Here is a 23,677-nt window from a genome sequence, read left to right on the forward strand (position 1 = left end):
CATGCCAGGGGATGTTCGTGTCTGCAGCGCGGACCGAGGCGGGGTGGGATCGCTGACAGCCCGACCCCAGGCGGCTCGGGCCAGCGTGCACCCCTGCGGCAGGCCCTCGGCGCGGGATGGTACGGCCCAGCCGCAGGGCCGACGGCTGCCGTCTTCCCTAGCGAGCCGGCACGCCGCGCTCCCGGGCTGGAGACGGCCTCCCCCAGGCTTGCGCCTTGGTACGGCCCTGCCCGCCCAGCGCTAGGGGGAGGGTCTGGCCCGGGCCTTGCTCCCCCTCCTCGCCGAGCGCAGTGGTGGCTGCCACGCCGAATTCCGCTTCCTGTGGCTGCGGCCGCTGGCGGGCGGTGAGACAGGGCGAGCGTGCAGTTGGCGCCGCGGCTCGGCACCCCCGCCTCGCCGCACCTCGGGCTTGCTGCCGCGCGGGGGCCTGCGCTGCCCCTGCCTTCCCTTCCGGGCCATGGTGCAACCCGAGGGCGCGTCCGTCCCCCGCCGCTGCTGACCCGGGTCCCCCACTCCATGGCCGCCTCGGCGCCGCCCCCACCGGACAAGCTGGAGGGAGGTGGCGGCCCCGCACCGCCCCCTGCGCCGCCCAGCACCGGGAGAAAGCAGGGCAAGGCTGGTGAGAACGCTGAGGGGGCTGGGGCTGGCGAGGCTCAGAACTCTCGGACCTTGGAGGGAGGGCTGGTGGGCCGGGGAGGTGGCGGTTCTCAGGCTGAGGGCCCTGAAGAGAGGGGAGGCTCAGTGGAAAGGATAGGTGGGTGAAGCCCTCGAGGGGTTGGGGACGAGGGGTCACTGACTGCCGATCCTAGAGTTTGGGGCACCTGGAATGAAGGAGCCACTTGGGAGTCTGAGGCTATCAAGAGATGGGGACGTCTCTCATTTAAAGGGAGAGGCAGCTGAGAGTGTGGCCTCCCATTTATTCTTCATAGTGTATCTTTGTTAGTATCTAACAAAGTAGATACTAAGTAAATAAACAAGAATATATTGAAATTAGAAGAATCTCCTAGATCGTGGCTGGGAGAAAGGATGTTGGGAAAACCTCAGGCAAACTTGTTTGTGTCTGCCTTTTACTACCTTTCCAGGTTTGCAAATGAAGAGTCCAGAAAAGAAGCGAAGGAAGTCAAATACTCAGGTGAATGGTGGTTTGTTGTGGGAGTAATTTCTGGTAGCCCGTTAGGGTTCTCTGTTCTCCCACCCCAATGTCTTCATCTTGCATCAGCTACAGGGAGAAGAGGAAGTTGTCTTTCTTATTCTTTTTCTGGTCCTTTCCTTCAGTTTTATAACATTTTGGGAGTAGGGTAGGGATGAGACGATTTGACCAGAGATTTTATCAGTGGGGATTAGAATCGACCTCTCCCCTTTTTTGTCCTGTTCTGGTTCCTCCATGATGATAACAGCTATCACTTGGTGAACCTTTTCTAAGTACCAGGGATTGTTCTAAAATGCTTCAGCGGTTTTGGGAGGTAGGCATTGTCACAGTTTTACAGATGAGAAACCTGAAGCTTAAACATGTTCAATGCCTGCTCCAGGGCTTTGAGGTTACTCAGTGTCAAAACTGGGATTCCAGTGTAGTTCTGCCTGTTTTCAAAACAGCTACGCACTATGTTGGTTGTGCTCGCCACTGTGTTTCTTTGCTGTACTCTAAGGTCCGTCTGAACTGGCCCGTACCAGCCTCTAAAACTGTACTGTGTTTCTGGTGCTCTCTTGGTTTAGCTCTGGGTCTCTCTCCATGATCCTCTTTCCCTCATCTTTTTCCCTAGGGCCCTGCGTACTCTCACCTGACGGAGTTTGCACCACCCCCAACTCCCATGGTGGATCACCTGGTTGCATCCAACCCTTTTGAGGATGACTTCGGAGCCCCTAAGGTGGGGGGCACAGCCCCTCCATTCCTTGGTAGTCCCGTCCCTTTTGGGGGCTTCCGTGTCCAGGGGGGCATGGCAGGCCAGGTACCCCCAGGCTATGGCACTGGGGGTGGAGGAGGTCCTCAGCCTCTTCGTCGACAGCCACCCCCTTTCCCTCCCAGCCCCATGGGCCCTGCTTTCAACATGCCCCCCCAGGGCCCTGGCTATCCACCCCCAGGTAACATGAATTTTCCCAGCCAACCCTTCAACCAGCCTCTGGGTCAGAACTTTAGCCCACCTGGTGGGCAGATGATGCCAGGCCCAGTGGGGGGATTTGGCCCCATGATCTCACCCACCATGGGACAACCTCCCAGAGGGGAGCTGGGTCCCCCTTCTCTCCCCCAACGCTTTGCCCAGCCAGGGGCACCTTTTGGCCCTTCTCCCCTCCAGAGACCTGGTCAGGGGCTCCCCAGCCTGCCTCCCAATACAAGTCCCTTCCCTGGTCCGGACCCTGGCTTTCCTGGCCCTGGTGGTGAGGATGGGGGGAAGCCCTTAAATCCCCCTGCGCCCACTGCTTTTCCCCAGGAGCCCCACTCGGGCTCCCCGGCTGCTGCTGTTAATGGGAATCAGCCCAGTTTTCCTCCAAACAGCAGTGGGCGGGGTGGGGGCACTCCAGATGCCAACAGCTTGGCACCCCCTGGAAAGGCAGGTGGGGGCTCAGGACCCCAGCCTCCCCCAGGCCTGGTGTATCCATGTGGTGCCTGTCGGAGCGAGGTGAATGACGACCAAGATGCCATTCTGTGTGAGGCCTCCTGCCAGAAGTGGTTCCACCGTGAGTGCACAGGCATGACTGAGAGCGCCTATGGGCTGCTGACCACCGAGGCCTCTGCTGTCTGGGCCTGCGATCTCTGCCTCAAGACCAAGGAGATTCAGTCTGTCTACATCCGCGAGGGCATGGGGCAGCTGGTGGCCGCTAACGATGGGTGATGCTGGCGAGGGGCCCAGGGAAGTGCACATGTTCCTCCTTGCTCTTCCAGGGTGATTGCCTTCTTGTCTGGCTCTTGGTCCTGGTTTCCATCGGCTTCCCATCCCCATGGGGCAGAAACCCAGTGGCTCCTGGGGGCAGAAAAAGGAACTGAGGTGGCCAGGCAGAAGAGCCTGTATCTCTCACTCTTGTGGAAACTTACACATTGAGATCTACAGAGGTTCAGGAAACCAAAGCCCTGCCAAACAGAGCCATTTTTGGTGGCTATCTCTGGAAACCCAGGGGTATGGCTGCAAGAGGAAAGAGGCTGGAGGAAGATCCGAAGGGCAGGGGTGTCCCCTCTACAGATGATGGATGCCTCCAACACCTGTGCCTAACATGCCTCTCTAGCTCCACAGCTCCAGCCTTAGTGTTTGGAGTCCAGGATTAAAGGTTTCTGGCCAGAGGAGTTGGGGTCTCTTCCCATCTCTGCGGTAGCCCTTTCATGGGCGCTGGGAGATAGCTTTAGGGAATAAATGGAGATTTTCCCCCTTTCCTACCTTCCCCTTGTCTCCTTCACCTGTCCAACTCGTCCCCCTTCAGAAACCAAATAGCTTGAAGAAGCAAGAGAGTAAGTGGCTATGGCAGTTCTTGGTGATCTGGGGCTTGGAGACAGTAGGTGAGATGCTGTCAGGACATATCTCCCTCATACCAAAGTCATTGGTCCTTTCTCAGCCTCTCTTGTGCTTTTTCCCTGATGATCATGTTTTTGCCAAAAAGTGGGATGTGTGGTCTGACCGACCAGAATATTTGACATTCAGACTGTCCTGGAAGCCCAGATTCTGTGGTTGTACACCTCTCTTCCCCAACCCCCATGCCCCCAAGCGCTGGTCTTCAACTTCAGCGCCTCGAGTTCCCTGCCTTGATGGAAGGAAAGCTTGAAAAGGCGCAGAGCCCTTGTACCTCATTTTCCCTCCTGATAAAAGGATCCGTGCCACAGCCTGCGGGTTGGGGAGTCTGCAGGACCCTCATTGCTGTGGTACTAGAATGCAGTCCAGAGCCTGGATGCTTTTGCTCCCCTCTCTCCCTGCTGTTCTATCTTCTCTGGCCTGGTAATCGAGCTGTTCTCATCCTTCTCAGACAAAATCCGTGCCAGGGCTTTATTTTTTATGTTTTAAGCACTGCCTGCCAGAGATGGGCCTGGGGCCCCATGAGGAGCCCCTCACAGCTGCACGCTGTTCCCTAAAGCTCCTACACACATTCCTCAAGTGGGGTAGGGAAGGCAGGCTAGGGGTCTGGCCCTGAGAGGAGCTGGTGGTCCCCTGCCCCCACTTCTCCTGGGACCTTATACATGTGAAGAGGAGACAGGTATACTGCATAACTCCTGCCTTCCCTGGGTGGAGCATGCAGCCTTCAAGGCTGTGCGAAGGAAGGGAGGGGCCTCTGAGCTTCTCTTTTCCAGTGTTCCCTGCCATCCAGGTGCAGAGATGGCAACCCCCTCACTGCTCAACTTTGTGTTGTGTTTGTGGTTATGTTTGCCCCTCTTTTTATCTGTTGATGTTTTTGTGGTCTTTGCCCCGCTCCCCCACCCCTGCATTTTGTAAGATGGCTCCTGGCCAGGGATGGGGGCGGTGTCTGGTCAATCCCTCTCTCCCTCTCATGCCACTGCTTTTTGGAAGAAAGTCGGGGAGGCAGAGATGTGGTGGGGAAAGTTTTGTACGGTTGGATTAATAAAATGACTTGGAAGATCCACACCCGGACTCCTTGGTGTTGGTGTGCACAAGGTGGGAATGAGTCAGTCACTGCTGGTGAGGATGGTTGCGGGGTGAGGACAGGGACCCCCCCAGGGTCCCTGGAAGTGGGGATAGCAGGAAGAGTCAGCCCCCTGAGCTGACCTAATACAAGCTGTGGAGCCTGGGGAGGCCTCTTTGCCCCGCCTCTCCCTGTGTCCCTGCTGTGAGAAGTTTCCTTTCTGAGCACATTCCTGGGCCAGGCCTAGGGCCAAGCAGGATCTTCGGCTCCAAGGCTTCAGGGAGACAATTGCCATTAGTGCTTCTTGGTGCAGTGCCCCACTCCCACTCCTGAGTTAGGAGGCCAGTGTAGCTCCAGGGGTGGGGGAAGGGGCTGCCCTGGTCTAGCAGATTGCATTTTAGGATGCTTTTCAGTACCCCCTGCCCCCGCCTCCTTTAAAAAAGAATAGTGGCATCCTTAAACAATCAGCGCCAGGGTGAGCATAGGGACAACCCACACTTTGCCACTCTCCTCCCCCATCCTGCAGCTGTCTCTTGTCTATCCTGGGACCAACCTGGCTCCTTGTCCTGGACATGCCACCTGCTTGCCTTTCAGTTCTGAGTCTTCCCTTCAGAAATTGTTTAGCCACTGGAAAAGGAGGGGAGGTGACCCCCAGTTGAGTTTGCTGGAACCCCAGTGTCCCACCGGGAGGTAAGTCCAGGTTTAGGGCCTCTGCAGGCGCCCGCCCCGCCCCGCCCCCGCCGCACCCCCACGGCTCTCAAGTCTAGCTATTATTGGCCAAAAGTTTCCGGCCCCCCTCAGGGAAGTTGACTCTCCATTGGTCAGTTCTCAGTCACGTGACCTTCCTTGCTTGTGTCTGTAAAGCCGGAGAGGCCTCAACAAGTTCAGCTGAAGACTGAAGCAAGAGCTGGGTCAGGTAATGCCCTAGCGGGGCAGGGGCAACGGATATCCCCAGGAGAGGAAGGGTAGAGGAGAGGAAGGGTAGAACGTTGAAGGGTTGAGTTCCACCCAGGATCTATAGAGCTGTTTGTCACTTCTGGGCCGGGAGAGGGGTGGATCATGGGCGGCCGTTTCCAAAACAGGAACTTGCTCTGGGTCTCCCAGATAAGTTTTTGTAGCCCTGGGTGCTTTATTTTAGAGGTTTGGGGGAACAGCTCTTAGAGCGGTTGAAATTAGCTGGACGAAACTTCCCAGCTGTGAACAGAGTGGCAGAGCTCCCCCTTTAGCTGTCTTTTGGAAATAGCACAAGTCCCTGACAATCCTTACAGGATGTTTTTGTTGAATCTTGCCTGAAAAAAGCAGAGGGAGTAGTGAGGAGGGGGTGGAGGTGGGTGTTCTTCCAAGAGGTTGATGAGAAGAAAGAGATCTGAAAGCAGCAGGGAAGGGTGGGAATTAGACAGCAAAAAGAACTTCCTAATAAGGCAGTGAGATGCTGGCCTGGGGGGAACAGGGAGACCTTATGGGATCTTCAGTGAATCCAACCAAGAGAGAGGTACCAGCCAGGGTTTGGAACCCTGAGTGCAGAGGTTCCGGTCTGTATTCTGTTTGGGTCTCAGAAGTGTTTGTCTTGTTGACCCAAATACCGTTTCTGGTTTCCATGGAGACAGTGGGTCTGACATCACCCTGGTTGCCATAGTGCCTGCTTCTGGAGGACCTGAGCAGGCTGTGCACAGCCAGGGGTAAACAGGGACTTCAGCCCAAGCTGCTGCCACTTCCTTCCTGCTGCCACCTGTTAAGAGTCACATGCAGCAACTGAGGATGGGGAGATGACAGAGTGGCGGGGGTGGGGCCTGAGACCAGAAGGCAGCACAGTGATAGGTCTCCGGATGCCTGTAGAAGCTGGCCAGGGGTGTCCTGCTGGACTGCGGTGTGGGGAAGTCACTGCAGCCATTCTCTCTCCTTGTGGGATGGGTGCCTGTCTCTGGGAGGCACTGTGTAGGGCTCCCACGGTGTGTCCTACTGAAGGGGGAAGTGTAGTGGTTTCCCATAGTAGAGCTGCCACGCTTCTACTCCAGCCTTACTTCCTCTCCCCAGGAATTCCTTTCAGGATCCTTTTCCACTTATCATCCTTCTAGCCCCTCAGCAAGCCGTCATGTAGCCTCTAAAGGATCAGAGTCCAAGACCAGCTCAGCTAATCTGCCCCTCAGCTTTATGCCAGCGCCCAGTTGCCAGCCTGGGGCCATAGGGTTGGTCACGGAGGGAGGGGTAGGTCCTTCTCTTCTTGTCCTGCTTTGTGTCAGGCTTTTGAAGCTGGAGTGATTTCCCACCCCTACCCCACCATGTCAGAGCAGATTAGCAAGGATAAGGCCACAACCCTGGTTATTGTCCATGCTTTGCAAATGGTGCAGTGCTTTCTGTATACATGATAGTTGCCGCAGATCCCTTTTCCTAGTCACCTTCAGATGGAACGCTGGAGTTTACTAAGAAGGGCAACAACCTAGAATAGAGAGTGACACGGAAACTTACTAAAGGTACATTCAGATGGATGTAAGCTGTGCCGTTGCTCTCGGCCCTGGCTGCACGTGAGAATCATTTGGAAGATTTTTTGGAGCCTGGTCCTTGGACTCAGTTATATCAGAATCTTAGGTGATTGATTCCATTGTGTAGCCAGTGAACAGGACCCCAAACTAGACCATACAAAGGACATACCGGTGGGTGATGGGTTGGTGGGAGACTTGTGGCTGACGAAGGCCATTGGCTTTTCTCTTCCAGGCCCTGGGGGAGGAGGTGGGATTGTGAGGGAGTTGGGGGAGGGGAAGGGAGGGCCAGATTGTTCCTCACTCTTCTCACTTGCTGTTCATCACTGGCAAGTCAAGTCAGCCAGTTTTTGGGCCTTCGTTTTCCCTGACTATGACGTGAGAGAGTTGGCCTGGATTCTTCCCAGAGCTTTTCCAGCCCTGTGCTTCTCTGACCTTTCAAGGTCAGTTCCATTTCCCAGTTTCCCGAGGGCTCTTTTGGTCCCTGGGAAAGGCAAACTTCACTGCAGCTGCTGGTAGGTTCTGATTTGCAAGGCAAATACTGCCCAGAAGAATTCGGATTTGGGGGTCAGAAGGACTGGAACCAGGCTGGTTCTGGAAGTGACTGCCCAGCCCTCACACTTGGAACCCAGCTGAGGCTGCTGTCTGCATCCCACCTCCCCGAAGGGAGCTGGAGTCCCTAAGAGAGCCTCTCTCTGCAGGTGGCAGCCTCAGCAGCTGCGGGGACCTCAGCAGTGATGGCCTCCTGCCCAGACTCGGACAATAGCTGGGTGCTTGCCGGCTCAGAGGTAGGAAGAGCAGGCCTGGGAACCATATGGAATGGGAGTTCTGGCCTGGCTGGGCTGCTTTTTGGGTCTGTCCCCCTTCCTTGCTCCTGGTGGTCACACTTGTCACCTCCTGCTGGTTGTGAGAGGAACTCCAGGGGCAGGGAGAATACGATCAGGCCCCAGGAGTCAGGAGTTGGGACTTGGACCGTGGCTTGAAAGAAGGGAATTGTCCGGGTAAGCTATGAGAAGCAGGGTAGAAATTCTGGTGGGGAGACCAGCATTAGCAAAGGTCCTGAGGCAGCAATAGATGAGCTGTGCTGGGGGAGACTGAGGAGGTCCGTTGGAGGAGGTGGAGACGTGGGCCAGACGGTGTTGAAGTGAGGTTGGATCAGAGCCTGCGAGCCTCTGGAAGAGGCCTATAGGGTCTGGCTCAGGCATTCGGGCTGCCCCTTGATGGAAAATAGCGGGCAGGCTCTGAGCTGGAGGGGGTCAGGACCATCGCTGCCGTGGGCAGAGGGTACAGCCACTATGTGGGCTGTGTGGGAACAGGGGGAGAGCATTTTGAAGGTCCTGCAGTCCAGGTTGTAGTTGGCGGGACGAGAATCCAGTGGACTCCTGTGCCCCAAAGCCACTGAGAAGGGGGCTGGCAGGATGGGGAATGGAGTGGCTGGAGAGTTTGTCAAGGACTTGGTATGTTCATCCCCCAGGGAGGGAGGTAGCTGAGGAGTCTTGAGTTAGAGACATCGGGTTTGAGTGGCCTTGAAGAAATCGATGGGGAGTGAGGGGGCTGCCCTCAGTATGATGCTGGAGCAGGACCCATGGGCTGGGGCTGGCTGGCAGAGCAGACGACACCGCGCTCCCAGCCAGAGCCCTGGCTGCCTTTGCAGACAGCAGGGGGACCTCGGACCAGCTGTTTCGCCTCGCTGTCCTCCCTTTAACGAGGAGGAGTCGTGTTTCCTTTAATGCAGGAGGGACTGGGAGAAAAAGGTGACTTGAAAATTGTAAAGAGGGACTTCCCTGGCGGTCCAGTGGTTAAGACTTTGCCTTCCAACTCAGGGGGTGCGGGTTAGATCCCTATTCCAGAAGCTGAGATTCCCACATGCCTTGGGGCCAAAAAACCAAAACATAAAACAGAAGCCATATTGTAACAGATTCAATAAAGACTTTTAAAATGGTACACATTAAAAAAATCTTTTTTAAAAAAAGAGTGTTGTAAAGAAACATATTAAGATCAAGAATTATTCTTGGAAGTTTAGCGGGAGCCATGGATGGGATGAGCAGGCGGTGGGCCTGCTGAGGGGGCGTTTGCAGAAAAAGGAGAGGCTGAGGCTGTAGATGGCTGGGCTGAGAGCACCCTGGGAGACAGGCTGGCTGTGGCTGGGGTGAGGTGGGCTTCCGTCAGCTCCTGGGAGAGGGGTGTGCAGGGAGCGGGAAAGGCCGGAAAAGTTTGGCAGATGGAGCGGGTGGCTCGTTGTGAGGAGAACTGGGGGGAAGGGACTGTGATCCTTAGCCTCTAGGGGACTTTGTTCTCTTGCCAGTTACTGAGTTGGTCACTTGTGGGGAGGGAGACCCAGGCTGTAGCTGGCTTCTCTGGGGAGGTGGTGGTGGGGTACCAGGTTTGGGTAGTGATCCAGTGCCTCAGACCAGTGGTCCTTTTTTTTTTTAATTAGTTTAATGTCTGATTGAATAACTTAATTCTTTTTTTTTTCAACTCCATGTCCTCCCATTCACCATACAGACCAGGCAAAGTGCCTGCCTAGGCTGTCTGTGGGGTGGGTTTACTCTGACTCCTCTTTCTGTGCTGTCAGTGTAAGAACCCAGACTGTGGTATGTACTAGGAGGCTCAAGTTAAGGATTCCTTTAAAAATAACATTTACTTGTTTTTTTTTTTTTTTGCTGTGCTGGGTCTTAGTTGTGGCATGCAGGATCTAGTTTCCTGACCAGGGATCAAACCCCGGCCCCCTGCATTGGGAACACTGAGTCTTAGCCACTGGACCACCAAGAAAGTCCCCAGTGGTGCATCTTCATTTCACAGAAACTTGGCCTCCAAAAGTTCCTCAGAGCAGCAAGTGGAGTTAGGGAGTGGCCGAACACTGTGTCGAGCGGAGAGGTCACGGTGCCAGCCACCCCTGCCCCTTGCCCACTTTGGAGCAGCCACTGCTGAGTGTGTTATGCGTGTGTACGCTGCGGGCTGGGACCCCGAGCCTGGGCTGGTCTCGGGCACCCAGGAGGGCACCCCGTGCTCTCGGTTTCGTCCTGCCGTCCTTCCTCCAGAGCAGCCCTTCTGCTTGTACCCCTGCCCCCAGAGCCTGCCTGTGGAGACCTTGGGCCCTGAATCTGGGAGGGGCCCAGAATCCGAGAGAGCTCCTCAGGCCCCTCGGAGCCCCTCCAACGCAGCTGCTGAGGAATCGGCTGGGACCTTGGATGGAGGAGGTAACAGGGCCCCGTTGAGGCGGGCGGTGCAGCCACCTGTCCTCCATGTTCTGGGGTTTCCCAGCTTCCTCAGGGAGAGGGAGGCCAGTTGGTCTTATTCCCAGCATTGATCTCAGTTTAAAACCTTCCCTTATCCTATCCTGGCTTTCTCCTGTCCCTTTCTGCCTGGTCGCAGCCTGTGGGAGCCAGGGGGGCCGTGGTGTTTTTCCTGAGCCTTTTCTCCCACCACAGAGACGGTATCCCAGAGTGAGAGCTCCCAATCTGGGCCCATCCTGTCAGAGGAGGCTGAGGCCAAGGTGAGGACCTTCCCTGGGGGAAGGGCGGGAAGTGGGGAGAGCCAGGGGAAGTGGCAAGTGCTCACGGCTGTGTCTGCAGCAGGCTGTCCTGGAAGGTGATGACCCTGGAGTAGAGCCCCCCGGCCCAGGAGACACAGAGGCCCAGGGAGACTTGGAGGAGACCCCTGAGGTGGTAGGCCTGGAACCGGACTCACAGGACCTGGAGGATCAGAGCCCCTCCCGCAGCCTGCCTTCATCCCCCCAAACAGGTGAGAGTCCTCCTTGTTTTGCCTGTCACTATCCTTCTAGAAGGTGTTGGAGTGGGAATAGATAGACATCACTGCCGAGCACAGCTCTGGTCTAAGCCCTAGGACTTGGCAGCTTGGAGCCTTCCTTAAGCTGTATCAGTGAATCCTCACCACCGTCCCCCCTGGGGACACTCAGGCTTAAGTCACACAGCTGATAAGTGGCAAGGCCTAGGTCTGGTCAACTGTTTCCTCTCTACTGTGGGGCCTCCTCTTTACTTGCCTCTAGATTTGGCTCTCATTCCCTGAGTCCCTTCCACGAATCAGCTCTGGGAAGGCAGCTTGGCTTCACGGCCTGTGTAAGAGGTGGACTAGACTGAGGCAAGGTGCAAGTTGGACCTGTGAGGGTGCAAAGGCGGTGTGATTAAGGTGCCGCCACGGGAAGGGGGGAGGGTGGGTTAGTCAGGGGACAGGTCGAGGGGGAGGGGGAGGCAGGGACAGCTGGGGAAAAGGTTCACACTGGAGGGGACATTCGAGTGGAACCTTGAGCAGAGTGGACTTTTGGTAGGTAGGGTGGGAGGAAGACAACGTTGCAGGCCAGGGCTGCAGCATCAACAAAGGGCTGGGTTCCCCTGTCCTGCACCGAGGAGGCTGCATCCAAGGCTGGCAGCAGGAGGAGTGTGTGAATTCATCTCTGTTGAGGGGCGACAGGGTGGAGGGGGAGGCAGGGTCCAGGGCCATTCAGGGGGCAACTGCAGTCAGACGAAGCTGAGAAGACCTGGACTAAGGCAGATACAAGGCATGTGCCGCTGAGATGTTTAGGGGTCGTGTTGTCAATCTGTGCATGGGAGGCAAAGAGGGAGGGCTGAGGTTGGCTCGTGGAGCCGTGGCGTCTTGCCCTGCATCGGGGAGCGCCAGGAGAGAACCAGGTTGGAGGGCAGCGTGTGGAGTGTTTGGTCCCCAGGGACAGCCAGGTGGAAGAGACCAGGAGGTGGTCAGACATCCAGGCCTGGAGCTCTAGGGAGGCCAGTCGGGAGTTACAGATGAGGGATTCAATCTGCTCTGGGGGGGACCCGGCGGAGTGGGTGAGACTGGGCGATTGTGTATGCAGTGAGAAGAGCAGAAGAGCAGAAATGGTGCCAGGGAGACCTCTGCCTCTAGGACCAGGAGCAGCCAGGCACTGAAAGGAGACGCTGAGAGGGCGTGGCCAGGTTTCCGACAGAACCAGGGCCGAACCAGGGCCGGGGGGCACAGGTGGGAGCAGGAGGATGCTTTTAGGATGATAGTCGCTCTTGTATCTTGTCTGTAGTAGAAAGGACTGGTCTTCAGCCTCCAGACTGGGCAGGGGTAGTCACTGATGCCCAGGCACATGTGGGCAGGGTCTCCATGCGCTTCCTCTGTGATCAGGACTGGGGGTCTCCTGTGTTTGCCTCTGGTTCTGGGCTGTCTGTCCGTCCCGTCTCTCCAGTTGCCTTACTGCCCTGTCCCCCTCCCTCCCCCCAGCTTGGATCAGGGAGGAGGCCCACTGCTCCAGCAGCGAGGATGACACCGATGTGGATGTGGTGGGTCTGCGGAGACGACGGGGCCGGGAGCCCGGCACTCCTCAGCCCGCGGCCACCCTGGGTGTGGAGGACCAGGTCCAGGGCGAGGGTGCGGGCGGGGAGCTGGGCATCTCCCTCAACATGTGTCTCCTCGGGTCCCTGGTCCTGCTGGGCCTGGGGATCCTCCTCTTCGGTGAGTGGTCCCTCCCCTCCTGGCACCTTGAGCCTCTGCTCTTGCCCCTCTTGCAGCACTCTGACCCCATTCCGCCCCTGCCTCTGAGGGCCTGACCAGACTCCTCTGTCTCCATTTCAGGTGGTCTCTCGGAGTCTGAAAGTGGTGAGTGAGGATGAGGCCTGACTGGTTCGTGTCTGTCCCCTTCCAGCCCTGAGGGAGGCTGATGGGGGTAGTTCTCTGGGTCAGGAGTAGGGATCCTGGGGGCTATACATTTTTTGCTCAGTTATAGGCCTTATGTCAGCTATTTGGGGTGACCCTTGACCTTTTACCTTGCTGGACCCCTCAGCCATAGGGCAAGGTCCAGGGCAGGACAGTGACTGTGTGTGTTGGCCGGGGGGTTGCAGGGAAGGGGAGGAGGAAAGGGCTCTGTGTGCCTTGAGGCCAGCTTCAGGATTCCACTTTCCCACAGGGCCCCTGGAGGAAGTGGACCTGCAGGTCTTGCCAGATACGGAGTCTGAGACTGAGATGCTGGAGGCTGTGGGGGATGGGCAGGCATGTGTGACTGTCTCCACCTGTGTGAGGGGCCTGGTGGGGGCTGTCGGGGTTGTGGGGCTCGGCTGGGGTGACTGGCTCCTTTGCCCGTGTGTGTGTGTGTGTGTGTGTGTGTGTGTTAGTCACTCAGTTGTGTCTGACTCTTTGCAACCCCATGGACTGTAGCCCACTAGGCTCCACTGTCCATGAAATTCTCCAGGCAAAATGCTGGAGTGAGTAGCCATTCCCTTCTCTCCGGGATGCTCCCGACCCAGGGATCAAATCTGGGTCTCCCGCACTGCAGGCAGATTCTTTACTGACTGAGCCACCTTTGCCCTTAGGATGGACTACAGCAGCTACAGACCTCAGAGCTCCTGGACAGTGTCCCCAGCCTGCAGAACATGGCCCTTCTGCTGGATAAGCTGGCCAAGGAGAACCAGGACATCCGACTACTGCAGGCCCAGCTGCAGGTGGGCACAAGCAGGATGGGGTGGGCTAGACACCCTCCCTAGGCCGCGTGTCTGTCTGTCCAGTTTCTTCCGCCCAAAGAAGTTTCCTGTGTTCACCCACATATGCTGACCCTCTCCCTTTCCCACTAGAGTCCAGGCATCTTCCATGTTTTGTTCCTGTCCTGCATGCTAAGGGTTAGGCCAGGACTGGCATATTTGCTTCACGTGGCATGCCACCTCTGCTTGATTGGCATGGTCTACCTGGAGCCTTGTGTGGAGAAGGATTTGAAGAACATGCCAAGACTCAGTGGGAAAGAAGTGCTGTGATCAGTTAATAATATTTGTTCTGGGTATAGGAGGTTGAAATAGGGCAATGAGAGCCCTATCTTGGCTCTCTTTAGGTGAATTAAAGACGTGTGGGCTTATAAACAGACAGAGCTAAGGCCTGTGGTGGAATCTGGGGATCCCAGGGTCAGGTGAAGGGTGCAGATGGGGTGGGAGATGAGAACCAAATCCTCTGAGTCTCTCAGGCTATAATGGAATGGAATTCGGGTACCAGGCACTGGACCCATCCTTGACGACTCCCTGGACCCTCTATCCCTACTCCCATTCCAGGCCCAGAAGGAAGAGCTTCAGAGCCTGATGCGTCAGCCCAAAGGGCTAGAAGAGGAGAATGCCCGGCTCCGAGGGGCCCTCCAGCAGGGTGAAGCCTCCCAGCGGGCCCTGGAGTCAGAGCTGCAGCAGCTGCGGGCCCAGCTTCAGAGACTGGAGGCTGACTGCATCCAGGGTGCAGATGGGCAGTGTCTCCAGTGGGGCAGAGGCCCACAAGCTGGCAAGGTCACCAAGGAGCAAGGCCCTACAGGGCAGGAGCCAAGCCCTGGTTTCCTGGAGCAAAAGAAACAGCTAGAGGCTGAGGCCCAGGCATTAAGGCAAGAGTTGGAGCAGCAGCGGCGGCTGCTGGGGTCTGTGCAACAGGACCTGGAACGGAGCTTGAGGGAGGCGGGCCGAGGGGATCCAGCCCGGGCTGGCCTGGCTGAGTTGGGTCACAGGCTGGCCCAGAAGCTGCAGGGCCTGGAAGACCAGCGCCCTGGGGTCCCTGCCAATGTCTCAGAGGCCTGGCATCAGAAGCCTCACTTCCAGAATTCCAGGGAGCGGAGTGGGAAGGAAAAGTGGTGGGATAGGCAAGGGGACTGGAAGACCGAGCCCTGGAAACATAAGAAGGAGGCATCTGGCCGGGAGAAGAGCTGGCAGGGTGAGGAGGACAGGGAGCTGGTGGGGAGGCGGAAGGAGGGCAAGGCAAGGGTGGAGGAGTGGGCCGGCAAGAAGGATGGCAAGCGGCAGCGCGCCAAGGAGCCCCCCAGGAAAAGTGGGCGCCCCCACCCCTCCGGAGAAAGGCAGAAACACCCTCGGTGGAAGGAAGGGGCTAAAGACAGGCATGACCCCCTGCCACTCTGGGCAGAGCTGTCCAGGCACAAGTACCAGGCACCGCAGGGCTGCTCAGGTGTGCACGATTGTGCCCGGCAGGAGGGCCTGGCCTTCTTTGGCATAGAGCTAGCCCCCGTGCGGCAACAGGAGCTGGCCTCTCTGCTGAGGACATACCTGGCGCGACTGCCCTGGGCCGGGCCGCTGACCGAGGAGCTGCCCTTCTCTCCTGCTTACTTTGGTGAGGATGGTATCTTCCGCCACGACCGCCTCCGCTTCCGCGACTTTGTAGACGCCTTGGAGGACCGTCTGGAGGAGGTGGCGGTGAGACAAACAGGTGATGACGACGCGGTGGACGACTTTGAGGATTTCATCTTCAGTCACTTCTTTGGAGACAAAGCACTGAAGAAGAGGTGGGCGGCTGTGGGGGAGCTGGGTCAATGGGACAAAGCAGGGGGCAGGAGGTGATGGCGGGCCAGGGTGTCTGTGTGTGTGTGAAGGAGCCAGGGCCCTGAGTTGGGGGTGTTAAGTTTGAGGTTTTGTCTCTTGAGGGCAGAAAGCTGAGCCTGTCCTCAGCCCAGAGTGGTCCTGGGGAGTCCCCTTTGGGGCTAGAATGTTTTTCCTCCCAAGTTGCCCTGTGCTGACCATACATACCTGTGTGGTGTGGGGGTAAGAGATTGCTTCCTGTCTCCCCAGCTGGGGCCTTGTCCTGGGACACCAGGTCTGGCCACACTCCCCTCCCCCTAGTCTGATGGTTGGTGGCTGCCCGTGTCACTTGCCTTAGGGGGAACAGGGTCCCCTCTCAGGGGCCCCCCTTCTCATCACATGACATTGTTCTCTAAAGGCCTCTTCCTGCCTCCACTCCCTGCCCTGCCCCCCTCCCCGACAGGTCTGGGAAGAAGGACAAACATTTGCAGAACTCCAGAGTTGTGGAGCCCAGGGAGGAGCACAGCCCCCACCGCCGGGGCTGAGGCCCCGCGTTATCTGTCTCCTGGGAACCGTTAAGCTGCCACCGCCCTCTGCTCGGTTGGTGTCATTGGATGTCCTTCACAGAGCAGCGTGGAGATCACCCAGCCCTGCACTGACACCACTTCTACTAGAAAAAGGCCTTAGCTGGAGCTGCAGTGCTGTCTATGCAAATGAATGCAAATTCTTAGGGCCATGACCCTTGCAGCAGATTGTGAAGGGGGGATGGGAGAGAAGCCTGTTTTTTAGGAGGGTAGGGTGGGGGTAAGAGATATGGGGCGATTCAGATTCTAAAGCCAGAGTGCGTGCGTGCGTGTGTGTGCGTGCGTGTGTGTGCGTGCGTGTGTGTGCGTGCGTGTGTGTGTGTGTGTGTGTCTGTGTCTGTGTCTGTGTCTGTGTCTGTGTCTGTGTCTGTGTCTGTGTCTGTGTCTGTGTCTGTAGGGGGGCCCAGAGTGGGCCCCTTGGCTGCACACACTGACCCATGCACCCTGGGATTCGATTTGCCCCGCTGGCTCCCGGCTGGCTGGAGGCCCAGCATGAAGGCTTTCCCTGGGGTTTTGTTAGATTTGGAAGGAGCTATCCCTAGGGAATCGAAGTCCCCCTTTTAGCCGTGCTCCTCACATGGCCTCACCTCTGCTTGTGAACTGTAGACTCAGATTCCAATAAAATTCTGTAGGAGCTGTGACACTGGGTGGGGGCTCTGTTGCTTAGGGCTGTTTCTAAGCTCAGGGGAAGCCCACACCCACCACCTCATACTGGTACTCACCTTCTCCTCTCCCCGTCACCTCACCCTCCCCGCAAACCTCAGGCCCTCTGGGCTGGAACTCCCCATTTTGCTCACAGCTGTCTTGGCTGCATCCCTGGGACATGTAGAAATATGCAAGTGGGTTTTGGGCTCAAATCCAGGTTGAGTGATTTTGAGCAAATTAATCCCTGGGAACCTTGGGTTTCAAATCCCCAAAAAGGAAGATTGAAGGGCTGGGGACTCTTCCAGCAGGACTGTAAATAAATCAATGTAAACAAAATATGTGTCCAATATTTGGCGCTCAGAAGTGGTTTCACTCCCTTTAGAGTGTGGAGGAGGGTGGAGGAGGGGCTCCCCACCCCCACCTCACAGCACAGGCTTCTGCGTTGGGGGGGGGTGAGGGAACCACTAGGTGGCGCCCTGGCTCCACATTTGCTCCAGACCTCACCTACCTCTCTACTAAGTGCCCCAAATCATGGACCCCTGGAAATCCCCCTGGGGGGACAGAATGAATGTGTGGCTTCAGGCCAGGTCCAAGGAATGTGCTAGTATAGCTGAGGTGCATTAGTCCCTCAGTCACGTCCGACTCTGTGACCCCATAGACTGTGACCCTCCAGGCTCTTGTCCATGGGATTTTCCAGGCGAGAATACTAGAGTGGGTTGCCATTTCCTTCTCCGGGGGATCTTCCTGACCCAGGGATTGAACCCGGGTCTCTCACATTGCAAGCAGACTCTTTACTTGCCACCAGGGAAGCCCAGGGGTCTGCCCGAAAGGGGACTGTAATTGATAACAAGTGCTTCTGTAACACTACAACTGATGGGTTGCTCACTGTTAAAGGACTTTAAGGGCACTAGCTTAATTCATGTATGGACGTGAGAGTTGGACTATTCAGAAAGCTGAGCGCCAAAGAATTGATGCTTTTGAACTGTGGTGTTGGAGAAGACTCTTCTTGAGAGTCCCTTGGACTGCAAGGAGATCCACCACCCAATCCTAAAGGAAATCAGTCCTGAATACTCATTGGAAGGACTGATGCTGAAGCTGAAACTCCAATACTTTGGCCACCTGATGCGAAGAACCGACTCGGAAAAGACCCTGATGCTGGGAAAGATTGAAGGTGGGAGGAGAAGGGGACCACAGAGGATGAGATGGTTGGATGGCATCACTGACTCGATGGACATGAGTTTGGGCTCCCAGAGTTAGTGATGGACAGGGAAGCCTGGAGTGCAGCAGTCCACGGGGTCGCAAAGAGTCAGACATGACTGAGCAACTGAACTGAACTGAATTCCAATAGGATGGGGTGAGGCAGGGTGGGGATGGAACAAGGTCCACTCATTAAGCAAACATTTACACTCTATTGTGTACCAGAGGCAGTGTGGTACTGAGAATACGGAGGCATGTTAAGTAGTTTATAGTCCAGTGGAGCCCACTTTCTGCAGCATGAGGGATTGCAGTTAGACCTAAGGAAGAACTTCCTCATAGAGGGTTGATGAAAAGGGGGTTTAGGAAAGGAGTCTTCTATTTTTTTTTTTTTTAAGGAGTCTTCTAGAGTGGGTGTCGAGAGGAGTAAGTACCGTCTAGCCTGGGGACCAGGGTCTGGACTTGGCATCCTGGCTCTGTGGACCATCATCCACCTGAGGAAGCCTGGTTCACATTGCTTGCCTTCTGCAGGTGTTCAGAACTTACACTTCTTGGAGAGGGAGACAGGCTAGGTAGGAGGTATGATTCCGTGTCCCAGGAGGGAGAATGTGTTTAGGGAGGGGACACAAACTGGCCCCCTGGGTTCCCAGAGGGTGTGGGCTGCCTGGGGCTTCTCAGTTTCGTTTCTAGGGCCCATTTCCTTCGTTTGCATAACGAACTCTCAAGGAGGCTGGGAAGTTCCCCCAAGCCCCCTCCTCTTTCTGAGCCACTCAGGAAGTGATATGCTGAGCTGGAGGTTTCTGAAACTGCTGAATCAGGAAGAAAAGGCCACGAACCCAGGGGGTAGGTTGGGGAGGGGCCAGGACACCAAGGACATTGGCCATTATGACTACCCTCTCTCAGCTGTACCCCGTCAGTGATCCTCCTGCCCTTTGTAGGTCACTGCCACTCCGTCACACCCATGCCTCTACAGCAGCGCTGGTAAAGGGGGGGACCCCGAGTCTCAGATCATAGGATGCTCGCTGGTCATAGACACAGCATGTGGAGACGAGCCAAGGGAGGCTGGAGCTGTGGGGACAGAGCTCCCTCCTTCCCACAGGGCCAGGGACATCTTTGACCATGTAGGAGGGTAGACCCACTGGACTCTGCCACACGACCTTGCTTGGCCCCCAGGGTCTGGCCTGGGCCCTTCCAGGTTAAGCATTTGGTATTTTAAGCACTTGGCTTTTCTGCCTTTTCCTCTGGGAACTCCCCCAGCTAAGTGCTCAGCTCCAGGGTGTCTTGGGGGAATCACTAGAATCGGGGTGGCCCTCCTTGGCTTTCCCCTCTCAAGTGGAAAAATTCTGCTTCCTTTGACCATCCCCCAACTTTATTTCCCTGAGGTCCCCCAACCTGCCATTCCTCCCTCCCACCCCTGCCCCTCATTCTTCAGCCTCACCTCCTTTCCTGCCCTTAGCGCCACCTTCTCTCATCATGCCCCTTCCAGCCCTAACCTCCTCCAGGATCCTCCCCATCTCTTCCTGCTTCCCTGGGTCCTCCAGGCCCCAGTTTCACCCCTGCCTTTTACTCCCACCCATGCTGGGGAGTGGGGGTATAGGGTGGTGGTCACCTTCAACCTGCCCCACCCTATAAGCTCCTTGAAGGCCAGAGGCCTGTGTTCCTTTGGAGGACCACTTCCAGCCCCCTCTGCTGGGCCCCTGGACAGATGCTGGATTGGCAGGCTGTTGCCATGGGAACCTCAATCTCCTCCTCTCATCTGTTCTGGGTCATAGGTACTCCTGGTCCCTCCACACTTCACCTGCTCACAGAGGGTCTGGCAGGAATCTGCAGGTAGAGGGGTGTGTGTGGGTTACTGGCCTAAACCCAGACCATATCAGATCCCTTTCACCAGCCGGTGGTCAGAGCCACAGAAACCCCTTAGTACTAATTCTCGGGGGTTGTCCGAGTTCCCTGTCCTTCCCCTGTGGGCCTTCCCTCAAGGTTGCTGCCCATCCCTTTGGTAGCCTTTGGCTTCTGGAATACCAAAGCAGGCCCCTTCCCCGCTCACCTGGTCTCTATCCGGGGCCAGGTGGAGACCCAGCCCGGGTCTCTTCTAACTAGACCGGTGGCCTGGGCAAACTTTCAGTCTCCGGTCTCCACAACTGCCTGCCTGTGGGCCTTCTTGCTTTAGGGCTTGGCTTTCTCATCATGGAAGTGAGCCTGTAATCCCCCTCATGGGTAGCTGTGATGACGGAATGAGCATCCAAAGACAAAGGAAAAAGGCTTTTCAAACTGTAGAGTGCTGTCAAAAGTGTTAGTTATTTTTATTTTACTTAGCCTCTAAGGGGGAAGTTGAGGCCTCTGTGAACTACTGATATGCGAGCAGAGGGTGTTGGTTCCCAGACCATGTAGTAGGAGCTGACAGGGAAAAGATGCCAGCTGGCACTCAAGACCCACCACTGTGCTACGTGCTGGGGGGACCACAGTCTTTGCCCCTGAGGCTAACCAAATTAGTTTAATACCAAGCAGAGAGTTCTTTTTTTAAATTATAGTTTATTTTTTAAAATTTTAATCAAAAATATTTATTTTAACTGATTGATGATTGCTTTACAATATTGGTTTGATATCTGTCATACATCAACATGGATTAACCATTGGTGTACCTATGTTCCCTCCCTCTTGAACCTCCCTCCCACCTCCCATCCCTCTAGATTATTATGGAGCCCCAGTTGCAGTTCCCTGAGTCATACAGCAAATTCCCACTGACTATCTCTTTACGTGTGTGAGTGTAATACCAAGCAGAGTTTTAAAAGTACTCTCTTACCGGTGCCAGAAAGGCGAAGAGGAAGGAGGGGGTGGTGTTTTTGGGGGGTGCTGTGCTATGTGACATGTGGGGTCCTAGTTCCCTGACCAGCATTCGAACCTGCATTCCCTGCAGTGGAAGCATGGAGTCTTAACCACTGGACCACCAGGGAAGTCCCAGGAAGGGGTGCCTTTGAGCTGGACCTTGAAGATGGGGAGGGGATTTCAGACTAGGCAGAAGCGAGGCCTTAGGGGAGGGTGGAACAGCCCTGTGGTCAGATGGTGTTAAGTTCACGGTCCTGCAAGGGAGCAAGTTCTCCCATAGGCCTGCTTGCAAGTGTATAGTGATAGGAAATGGAGAGAGGTGTGAGTGGCAGGGGGCATGAAAAAGGAAGACACACTGGGGTGCAGGGCAGCTGGCAGGTGGAAGGGTGAAATAGAAAGAGATGAAATCAGAGGTAGTTAGGAGGTGTCAGCCAGCAACTAAGGAGCGAGATGATGCAGGCCTGATTTAGAGCAGGGAATTAGAATGGCCTGGCCTTGGATGGGACGAGGACAAGGGAGAGGGAGGAGCCAAGGACACACTGTGCTTCCCAGCCTCGTGACAGTTGGATGACTGCATCCTCACATGATACCAGGAGAGAAGGAGGAAAGGCTGGAACTGGTTTTGTAGGGGGTGGGGTGGGGTGAGGTGTGTGCAGTGGGGATGGAGGGGGCTGGGGATGGGGGAGGGGGACCTGGTGGGCTTGATTGTTTATGGTGTGGGACAGGGATAAAGCCAGTCTTCCAGCAGGCCACCCTTCTGCTCCACCAAGCTGTATGTGTCTACCTCCCAATCCTTGCGTCCCTTCTACCCCCCGCCCACCCCCGAATTCCTTTCCAGGGCAGGGCCCCTTTGGAGAACTTCTTACCAGTCAGTACACTTACCTTTACTGGGCTTGAGAGGAGGCAGCCAGCAGAGGTGAGTGCGTCCACTGAGGTCATCACTGAGCCCTTCTCTGGAGTCAAAGTGAAAGGTCACCATGCAGGGCCCACGGGCAGAAACCTGAAGCCATGCACTGTGGAGAGGGAGGTAGGGGTTAGACCGCCCCCTTGGGAAGCTCAACCACCTGTGGGCCAAACAGACCTGCCAGAAATGCTTGCTCATCTGGAATGAGGCCTTGGGCCCTTGGGGAGGCAGCTTTCTTTGTAGGGATGGCCCAGTGCAGGAGTCTTGGCCTGAGAAACAGGCTGCCCCTCTCATCTCCATGGGCCATGGACTTTCAGAGCCCTTCTCTGCCTTTTATCTCACTGAGATGTAGACCTTAAAGAAGGTGAGACCGTGAATCTCTTTTTTATACAGACGAAGAACTGAGAGGGAGGGAAGAGTTGACTTGCCTAAGGTCCTATGATAGCTGGACAGTGGCAGTGGAGGAAGATTGGCCCCCAAGAAGTCCTTTGGATGCCAGTAGAAATTTGAAATGTCCGGTACCACTGCTTTCCATGCCCCTCCCCCGGAGCTGACCCAGGGACTGCAAGAAATAGCTGAGGGTCCCTTTTGGGCTTCCTCAGTGGCTCAGTGGTAAAGAATCTATCTGCAACTCAGTCCTTGAGTTGGGAAGATCCCTTGGAGATCCCCATGGCCACACACTCCAGTATTCTTGCCTGGAGAATCCCATGGACAGAGGAGCACCTGGTGGGCTGCAGTCCCCAGGGCTGCAAAGTGTTGGACATGACTGAAGTGACTGAGCATGCGTCCCTTTAGCTGACTCCTCCTCCCTGGGCCTGTGTGCCCCCCGACTTCAGTTCCCTGGCCCTGGAGGCATTTCCTCTCTGGCTCCCAGCTGCTACCTGATTGGCCCCAGCATGTGGGTAGGAGTAGGCCAATCCTGGAAGGACCGTCATGAGCACTGGTCCCACCTCTTTTGTTGTTCAGAGGTGGAAACTGAGGCCCAGAGAGGGAAGTTTCTTGTCCAAGGTCGCAAAGCTTGCTAAGGACAGAAGGGAGACCACAGCTGCTGACTCCTAAGAGTCCCCTGTTCCTCCTACCTCCACTCCTCCCTCTGGTTCTTCACCCTTGGAATTTAGGCTCTGAGGTGAGGTCCGGAGGAGCCGCTTGCTGCAAGACAAATCTTCCTCTGCTGCCGCTGAGCAGTGACTTCACGCCTGGCTCCTTCTGCAGTGATGCCTGCAGTGGTGGCCACAGGGGGCAGCAGCGGGAGAGACAGGAGGCTGGCCAAGGATGGGCTGGGAGGGAGAGAGGGGACCTTGGAGCTGCCCTGGACCCAGAACAACTGAATGTGCGGTTATGAGGTCTCAGCCCTGAGGAAACCCACAAATGGCCTTCCAGCCTCGAGAGTAGATCCAGGCTCCCCAGCTGTCTGCGTAAGAGCTCCCATTAACATGCTCATTCATTTATTCATCAGTCACTTATGGAGCACTCATACCCTGGGCCTGGCCCTGGACTGTTACTTGATATTCTTTCCAAGAGCCTGGTGAGTGTTCAATCTTCTTTTGAAAAGAAATATCAAACTTTATCACTAACATTGTTAAATAACAGTCCCCAAAGGGGAAAGGTAGAAGGGGGAGGGATAAATTAGAAGTTTGGGAGTAACATATACACACCACTATATATAAAATAGGTAACCAACAAGAACCCACTGTATAGTTAGGGAACTCTACTCACTATTCCATAATAACTTATACAGGAAAAAGAATATGAAAAAGAATCGATACACTACATGTATAACTGAATCACTTGGCTGTACACCTGAAACAACACAACATTGTAAATTAACTACAATATGTAATTAAAAAAAGAAAATAAACATTGGCCTTTATCACTAAGATTGTTAAATGACAGATGAAATCTATAAATCACTAATCATTTGGCCTGCCCCAGGCGGCTTGTGGGATCTCAGTTCCTCAGCCAGGGATTGAACCTGGGCCACTGCAGTGAAAGCCTGGAATTCTAACCACTAGGCCAGCAGGAACTCCCCTCAATTGCTCTTTTGTAGTCTGTCCCTCAGCGCCAAGGTTTACGTTCACCACAAAATAATCTAACGGAAAAACAAAATCATGCCTCTATCATGAATCTTTGTTTAAAAAAAAAAGCAAAACTCAGACTTCCATAGTGGTCTAGTGGTTAGGAACCCACCTGGCAACGCAGCGGACATGGGTTTGATCTCTGGTCTGG

General features: G+C 55.6%; 1 protein-coding gene and 1 non-coding gene across 8 annotated transcripts; one reads left to right on the forward strand and one right to left on the reverse strand.

The window, feature by feature from the left end:
• The first annotated feature begins 366 nt into the window (after window positions 1–366).
• PBXIP1 (PBX homeobox interacting protein 1) lies at window positions 367–15,949 on the forward strand. 7 transcript variants are annotated; one of them, XM_040230346.1, is made up of 13 exons: window positions 367–619; window positions 1,083–1,132; window positions 1,761–1,865; window positions 7,736–7,822; window positions 10,108–10,234; window positions 10,466–10,530; window positions 10,610–10,778; window positions 12,258–12,488; window positions 12,609–12,632; window positions 12,940–13,022; window positions 13,343–13,471; window positions 14,066–15,285; window positions 15,762–15,949. In XM_040230346.1, exons 1-13 carry the CDS (start codon window positions 517–519, stop codon window positions 15,841–15,843), a joined length of 2,475 nt encoding a protein of 824 aa, XP_040086280.1. In that variant the 5' UTR covers window positions 367–516; the 3' UTR covers window positions 15,844–15,949. The 7 variants fall into 7 exon arrangements, with proteins under 7 accessions (XP_040086280.1, XP_040086281.1, XP_040086282.1 ...); XM_040230347.1 differs by having other exon boundaries at window positions 10,613–10,778; XM_040230349.1 differs by lacking the exon at window positions 367–619 and adding an exon at window positions 627–754.
• Window positions 9,515–9,645, reverse strand: LOC120857139. The gene has a single exon (XR_005719609.1). It is a non-coding gene; the product is annotated as a small nucleolar RNA SNORA51 (small nucleolar RNA).
• Window positions 15,950–23,677: the final 7,728 nt, after the last annotated feature.

The sequence above is a fragment of the Oryx dammah genome, unplaced genomic scaffold (assembly GCF_014754425.2).
Source record: "Oryx dammah isolate SB20612 unplaced genomic scaffold, SCBI_Odam_1.1 HiC_scaffold_28, whole genome shotgun sequence".
NCBI classification, from domain to species: Eukaryota; Metazoa; Chordata; class Mammalia; order Artiodactyla; family Bovidae; genus Oryx; species Oryx dammah.

Coding starts and splice junctions, on each gene's coding strand:
- PBXIP1 (XM_040230346.1), top strand. CDS start 517: ATGGCCGCCTCGGCGCCGCCCCCACCGGACAAGCTGGAGGGAGGTGGC. Junction 620..1,082: donor GAGAAAGCAGGGCAAGGCTG/GTGAGAACGCTG, acceptor CTACCTTTCCAG/GTTTGCAAATGAAGAGTCCA. Junction 13,472..14,065: donor TACTGCAGGCCCAGCTGCAG/GTGGGCACAAGC, acceptor CTCCCATTCCAG/GCCCAGAAGGAAGAGCTTCA.